The sequence below is a fragment of the Nicotiana attenuata genome, unplaced genomic scaffold (assembly GCF_001879085.1).
Source record: "Nicotiana attenuata strain UT unplaced genomic scaffold, NIATTr2, whole genome shotgun sequence".
Taxonomy (NCBI): domain Eukaryota; kingdom Viridiplantae; phylum Streptophyta; class Magnoliopsida; order Solanales; family Solanaceae; genus Nicotiana; species Nicotiana attenuata.
Window position 1 is genome coordinate 114,397 of NW_017671378.1, and position 7,822 is coordinate 122,218.

Here is a 7,822-nt window from a genome sequence, read left to right on the forward strand (position 1 = left end):
ACATTACTGGATCTGGGTCGTTCCTACACTTAACAAAATTAAACATTTTCTTTGGCTTCTTCTACACCAAGCTATCCACGAGGCAACTTTTAGCATTCCGCAACATCATCCCCCAATCGCAATGCACTTTCTGCTCTCACCCTTCCGAAGTTTTACTACATATTTTTACTGCATGCCCACCGGCCACTCGCATTTGGCAACACTACCAACTACCCATACCAAAGGATAACCATGCCCGATGGCTCAAACACATCTGTACCTCCACAACCTCAATTAACCTCAGATCTTCTCTCCCCCACCCTCGTATTATTCCTCTAAGGAACATTGCTCCTTTCATCCTATGGAACATTTGGCTCAACCGTAATCATAATTTTTTTAACCATGATACACGTTTGATCAACCCTACAATAGTTGCTAGCCAAGCATCTGAGCATGCTTACCTAACCCCCAATTTACCCAGTCCACGACCACACACCCCGATCCAGGTCAAATGGATGACTCCACCTCCACATACCTACAAACTCAATATCGATGGTGCTTTTGACCCCTCCACCCAATGTGGAGGAACATGAGGAGCAATCCGTAATCACGAGGGTCATTGGATCATTGGCTACTCCAAATTTTTGTACCATACAACAGTACTACAACCGAAATTGCTTGCCCTATTTCATGGATTACAAATTGCTATTACCAACAACTTGCTACCGCTCATAGTGGAAACAGACTCGCAGGTACTTCTCACACTCCTACCACAAGGTATTCCGAAATACTCACGTCTATTTCATGCTTGCAGGTATGTTGCGTGACTTACGTATGCCACAGCTCAACCACACCTACAGGGAGGGTAATACTGTTGCAGATGCACTGGCACATTTTGGCAAGGAGCTTAGTCTTACACAGCCTGCTGATGTTCTAGTTTTTGATAGCCCCCCCCCCCCCCCTCCCCCCACCTTTTGTTTTGTCGTACTTACTTTTGGACTTGCGGGGCACTGGAATTATACGTTGCATCCCCTCCTTGTAATAACTATGTTCTAAATAAATAAAATGCTTGTTATTAGCAAAATAATAATAATAATAATAATAATAATAATAATAATAATAATAATAATTTGAAGTGCGCTGCCAGAATTTCAAAGCATGCTACCAGAATTTTGAAGAACACTAATTGTGATAGCATGCTGTCAAAACTGAAAATTTTGGTAGCATACTTTAATATTCTAGCAACGAATTTAAAATTCTGGTGTGCGGTTAATTTACCAAAACTTTCCTTAATGGGCTAAAAATATGTATAATGGTTCTAAAAAGGTCCATTCGACGTAATTTCTTAGGTAAGATAAGATAGAACTTTATGTTAGGAAGTGTGCATCTAATTTTTAATGCAAATTCAGCTCCAATTTCTTGACTAAATTTGTGTAGTTTCAAATTATGTAACAACATTTAATCACAAAATTTAACGTAAAATGAATTCTAAAAAAAATTTGAAAGACGTAACTTCACTTGTGAGATTATACTAAATTTGTAATTGTTGTTGATGGAAGGCCATGACGAAACTAGTAAGAGGAAAGATTCATTAAAGAAATATATTATGCAACTAAGATAGAAACAAATTTTTATATAAAAAAGATTGTAGTACAATAGCAAAGAGATTCCAAGCATAAAGGTTATAAAAAAGGAAAAAAAAAATGGAATTCGAAAGACATTCCTACTCCTAATTATCAACGGTATTAAATTATCAGAAAAGGGCCAAATATACCCTTATATTATCAGAAACTATTTAATTGTATCCCTCGTTATACTATGAGTTCATATATATCCCTATCATTATACTATTGGTTCGGGTATACCCCTTTTTCGTTAAGTTTGTACAAAGTGGACATCCAATCCTACGTGACACTAACATTTGATGAGGTGGATGCCACATGACTTGCCATCTCAGCGCCTCTAACCCATTTTACCCCTCCCTTCTATTTTTTTCACCACTAAAATTTTCTTCCGTCCACCACTATTGCCACCATTATCGCTACCATGAAAAATATTGTATTTCAAATTTTAGTCTTTTATATATGGATTAGGGGCGCTGAGGTGGCATCCATGTAGCATCCACCTCATCAAATATTAGTGCCACGTAGAATTGAATGTCCATCTTGGACAAACTTAACAGAAGAAGGGTATATTTGAATCAATAGTATTACGACGGGGTATATTTGAACTCAAAAAATAATAAAAAATATATTTAAACCTTTTCTCATGGGTATATTTGACCCTTTGCCGTTAAATTATCAATGGTTTTTGTACTCCAAGAATCCCACGAACTCCCTTCCTCCCCGAACATTCCAGAATCTTAACAACCACGCCTAGAACCCTCTTTTCACCCCGACCCCCCTCTTTAAAACCCCTCCCCATACACAAATTCTCTAAACAGAACAAACAAACCAACATAACCTCACCGGCAAAAAACTTCGCAAAAGACAATGGCCGACGAAGCAAAGGCCAAAGGCAATTCAGCATTCGCCGCCGGAAACTTCACCGACGCCGTCCGCCACTTCACGGAAGCGATCAATCTCTCTCCGACCAATCACGTTTTATATTCAAATCGATCAGCAGCTTATGCTTCACTGAACAAATTCTCCGAAGCCTTAGCCGACGCTGAAAAAACCGTCGAGCTGAAGCCGGATTGGTCGAAAGGCTACTCTCGGCTCGGCGCTGCTCAATTAGGCCTTAAAAACTATAATGATGCTGTTTTGGCTTATAAAAAGGGTTTAGAAATTGATCCTAATAATGAGGTTTTGAAGTCCGGGCTTGCTGATGCTCAATCAGCCCAGGCTCAAGCCCGATTTAGAGGATCGGGCCCAGGTCCGGCTAGTCCGTTTGGCAATGCGTTCTCCGGGCCGGAGATGTGGGCTAAGTTGACGAGTGATCCGCGTACGCGGGCTTATTTGCAGCAGCCTGATTTTGTTAGAATGATGCAGGATATTCAGAAGAGTCCGAATAATTTGAATTTGTATTTGAATGATAAGAGGGTAATGCAGGCGTTTGGGGTTTTGTTAGGGGTGAAATTGGATACGAGGGCGCCGGAGGAGGAGGATGCGGAGATGCCGGAGGCGAAAGCTTCGCCGGAGAGGAAAAGGCCTGCGGAGAGTGAGCCCGTGAAGGAAGAGAAACGGGCTGCGCCTGGGTTCAGGCCCGAACCACAGCCCGAACCGATGGAGGTGTCGGAGGAGGAGAAGCAGACGAAGGAGAGGAAAGGGCTGGCGCAGAAGGAGAAGGAGGCTGGTAATGCAGCATATAAAAAGAAAGATTTTGAGACGGCAATTCAGCATTATAGTAAGGCAATTGAGCTTGATGATGAGGATATTTCTTTCATTACTAACCGTGCTGCTGTGTACTTGGAGATGGGCAAGGTATACCCAAATCTTTAGTATATTATATTGAGTTTATATATTATATTGAGTTTAAGTTTTGTGCATTGAGCGACAAACGGGTTACTTATTAGATAATTGCAGCTTAGTCTCTTCATAAGCATTAATAAGTAATCTGGTAAAAATGGTAAATAAGTTGCTATCACAGGTAAATTCACTGAAAGTGTAGAAAAATATTTACACCTGTCAGTGTATATAACTTACTTCCAAAGTAGTATATTGTATGCCATGAAGTTGCTTGCTTTTATCCTTATTTTGTGCATAATATTGACATGTTTGAAGAAATTCAACAATTTAAGTGTTAGTGTATGTTTATGATATAATAACACTATTATGCCTCAAACAAACGAGTTAGAGTAGTTTTACTATGGTGATACCTTATGCAAGATTCTATCTTTACTCAGGCTTGGAACTAGTAATGTGATTCGCATAGGATGCTAAGCTCACATATATTCATTACTTCTAGGAAAGTTTGGTGCTTTTCTCATTGGTAAAGGATTGCTGGATAAATGATGATAGTGGTAACGAGTTTGATAGTTTTTAGCATGGGGCACATTGGTGTTGGAATTTTATGTGAGTATTGAAGAAAGATTTCCATACGATTAGTCAGTTGCCCTTTTTGTATGTTATTTCTTTGTTGGACTATTAGATTCAGCATCTAATTGGCTAATTGACCTAAGGTGATAATGTTGTTTCTTTTTAAATTACAGTCTTCAAATACTGTTAGAAAAAGAAAAGAAAAAAAAACAATCTTCAAATCTAAAGCAGATAACATGTTTTCTTATTAGAATCTTTTTCAATCTGTGTTGCGATGTGTAGTTGCAACTTATTTGACCTGCATTGCTTGATATTAGTATGTTAAGCGAACATGGTACTGAGTTGCACTTCCCCAACCCATCACCCCTCAAGGTCTCTTGCTCCTCTTGTTTCACTATGGCAAGGTTAGCATTTAGAACCTAAATATATCATTCTGCTGATGTGGTGTTGTGATCACCTTCTGTATACTTCTGCCTGGTTTTTCTGTAAGTCATAAATAGTCTATCAGGAGCTCTTCCTTATGTTAGTTTGTCTTAATTTCAGTATGAAGATTGCATGAAAGATTGTGATAAAGCTGTTGAAAGGGGAAGGGAGCTAAGGTCAGACTATAAGATGATTGCAAGAGCTCTCACTCGAAAGGGAACTGCCCTAGTAAAGATGGCAAAAACTTCAAAGGATTATGAACCTGCAATTGAGACTTTCCAGAAAGCTCTTACCGAACACCGGAATCCTGATACACTGAAAAAACTCAATGATGCTGAGAAGGCGAAGAAAGAATTGGAGCAGCAAGAGTATTACAATCCACAAATAGCAGATGAGGAGCGTGAGAAAGGTACCTCTATTGCTGTTACGGCTTCTCTTACTTGTGTTCTTTCTAAAATAACTTCTTTGCTTTGATTACAGGTAACCAGTTTTTCAAAGAGCAGAAGTATCCCGATGCAGTTAAGCACTATACAGAATCCTTAAGGAGGAATCCCAAAGATCCAAGGGTATTGCCTCCTTCCATCTTTTGTTCCTCTGTAGAATCTAGTGACTTTGCCTATTTCTTGTTATAAACTTTTCTTGATGTGTTGCATCTTCTTTTTCATGTTAGGCATACAGCAACAGGGCAGCCTGCTACACAAAATTAGGTGCATTGCCGGAGGGTCTTAAAGATGCAGAAAAATGCATTGAGCTTGATCCAACATTTGCGAAAGGTTACACTAGAAAGGGTGCTATTCAGTTCTTTATGAAGGAGTATGAGAAAGCCTTGGAAACTTACCAGGAGGGGTTGAAGCATGATGCTCAAAATCAGGAACTGCTAGATGGTGTCAGGAGGTAAAGAGAAAATTCTGTTATTTTCCTTTTATCTTCGGTATTGCTTCGTTTTAATATTCTCAACGACCTGGAGTTTCTTGTATATTTGATTCTTAGAGTAGGACCATTGTTGGGTATCTGACTGATATTCTTAGATACCTGAGCATCTTCCTTCCATTTGATATTCATTCAGCTAATTAGGCGATGGGAATTTGAATCCAAGACTCTTTCTGGTTATACGCTGAAAGTGGTTTTGAGGCGTGCTATGAGTTAATGTAATAACTTGAAGTGTTCGATTTTGTTTTGCAGATGTGTAGAACAAATAAACAAGGCATCACGTGGTGATCTAACTCCGGAGGAGCTCAAAGAGAGACAGGTATAATTTCGTCTCATATTATATATTCTTGCTTTAGTTGGTTGCAACTTTTGTATGGTGACACTCCTATCAAATTATTTTCCGCAGGCCAAGGCGATGCAGGACCCGGAAATTCAAAACATCCTTACAGATCCAGTAATGAGACAGGTAAAGTTTGGTACAATGTAATACTGGTTGTATTATTGAAGCACGCCTCGATATTGTGATCTGAATATCGTATCTCGAGCAGGTACTAGTTGACTTTCAGGAGAACCCCAAAGCTGCACAGGAACATATGAAGAACCCCCTTGTGATGAACAAGATCCAGAAGTTGGTTAGTGCAGGAATTATTCAAGTCAAATAAATAGCTAAATTAAAACATTCACAAGAAAAAGAAAAAGAACAGAATCCACTAGGGAAGGGAAGGGAAGAATGAGTCATGTTTGATATGGTCTGTCTATTCAAGGGATTTTGTTTTATTTTATTTTTACTTTTAGAAATTAGACGTAATGTTGCATATAGTCTTCTTCTCTGGCTTTCCAGTTTTTTGTGTTAAGCGAATGCGGCGAAAATTTTGTTCCTGAATATTGCAATTCGTCTATATAGGAAATGTCACTAACTTATAGTTCTGATGTTTTAGCAACATGTAATGTATGAGGAAAAGGGTACTATTATACGTAGGGCTACCACCTTTAGTTTTTAGTTTTTCATCCGTTGTCTGATATTTCTATTGAGCCTGATTATATTTGGAATTGCCCCGTGTAGAGCCTATTCGGGGAAAGCATTCCCTATTAAGGATTTTTCCATACTTAGGTCTGCAACCTGAATAGTACAACAGAATAAGGTTAAGGTTACGAAGTAAAGGAAGTCCATTACTGAGTGAAGTGGTGATCTGAAGCTTTACGTTGAAATTTGCGGTTCTAATCAGAGGCGAAATTAAGAATTTAACCTTTGGGTTCTAGATTTTGGATCACGACTTCAAGTGTTAATGATTGATTTCTAGATTTAATATTTATACATATTTTATGAATTTAAAAATGATCACATATACTTTTTAAATAAAAGCTACTGGATTCGGTCGAACCCGTAAGTAGACTTGTGGCTCCGCCCCTGGTTTTGATAGAAGAAAAAAATGCATTTTATGATATTACTTATGTAGTTTAACACAGAAAATATTTGCGACTTTATTATTATAGTGGGTAAAGCTCAGTTACTCTTCGCTTTAGTGAGATAACTTGAGTGGAATTTCTGCTAAGCCTGCTAATAGAAATGAAGCAAAACGCAATATCGATAATATACATAAAGTCTAACTTCCATATACTGACAGTACAAAAAAAATACGTTTACTATTAGTTCATCTAAAAGATTACATTTGATCGTCCATAAATTGGATTAATAACCTGAAAAATACGGAAGGTAACATGCTACATTGTTAGTACAATCAGTGTTGAAAACTAAATCCATATTCATATTATAGGAAATTGAAGCAATTCTTTGCCGTACCCTCTGCAGCTCTTAATACATACATCCACACAAACATGGTACACATAAAAATCACTTCTCTCATTGTTACATTCATTTTCAAGAATGCAAGCTTTAACACACCCTCTCTCCCCCTCGATCTCGTTTATCATTTCTCTGCGATGATTAATCAAAGAAGAAGAAGAAGAAGACGGGTAATCTGTTTTGTGAATAATTCTCTCTCTAGTTTCTGGCACCGCGCGTGAAGAAACACTTAGTAGAAGTATAAAGATGAACATGAAATGAAAAGCAGAGAGATTCTGCCTTTTGTTCATCATTTTGCCACTATAAGATGATAATTAAGTGTAATTTTGATGTGTATTTATACTAGCAACTTTGACATAGCTGGAAATATTGGGTCTAGGATAACAAATAATCCAAAAATCAAGCAAATGATTTGTCAAAGATTTTCTATGCAAAAAGAAAAAAAGTAAACCAACTAGCTAGATCCAAATCCACGAGACTAAACAATTTACATGTTACAGATATTAGCAGATTGGATCATGCTATTCTAAAGATGTAGCCATTAAATGTAGCTGACTTTTATTCATGTGGTACTTTACTACTTTAGTATAAGCATTACTTCTAGTTCTTCCATTTTGCATTCTAGTGTCAAATGTCACAGCTAGAATCGTACGGGTGTTAAACCCAATTCGGAAAATCGCACCAAACCGAAAAATCAAACCAAGTCGAT

The 7,822-nt window shown here is 38.0% G+C and overlaps 1 protein-coding gene across 1 annotated transcript; it reads left to right on the top strand.

Annotated features, from left to right (window-relative positions):
• Positions 1-2,310: 2,310 nt before the first annotated feature.
• On the top strand, positions 2,311-6,309 carry LOC109207908 (hsp70-Hsp90 organizing protein 3-like). The gene is made up of 7 exons (XM_019370909.1): positions 2,311-3,401; positions 4,500-4,788; positions 4,860-4,945; positions 5,050-5,273; positions 5,562-5,628; positions 5,716-5,775; positions 5,858-6,309. Exons 1-7 carry the CDS (start codon positions 2,472-2,474, stop codon positions 5,969-5,971), a joined length of 1,770 nt encoding a protein of 589 aa, XP_019226454.1. The 5' UTR covers positions 2,311-2,471; the 3' UTR covers positions 5,972-6,309.
• Positions 6,310-7,822: the final 1,513 nt, after the last annotated feature.

What these genes read in the sequence shown, in the direction of transcription:
- LOC109207908 (XM_019370909.1), top strand. Translation starts at nt 2,472, where the DNA reads ATGGCCGACGAAGCAAAGGCCAAAGGCAATTCAGCATTCGCCGCCGGA. An exon ending in AGATGAGGAGCGTGAGAAAG is followed by an intron (nt 4,789 to 4,859) that starts GTACCTCTATTG and finishes CTTTGATTACAG; the next exon opens with GTAACCAGTTTTTCAAAGAG. An exon ending in CTGCTAGATGGTGTCAGGAG is followed by an intron (nt 5,274 to 5,561) that starts GTAAAGAGAAAA and finishes TTTGTTTTGCAG; the next exon opens with ATGTGTAGAACAAATAAACA.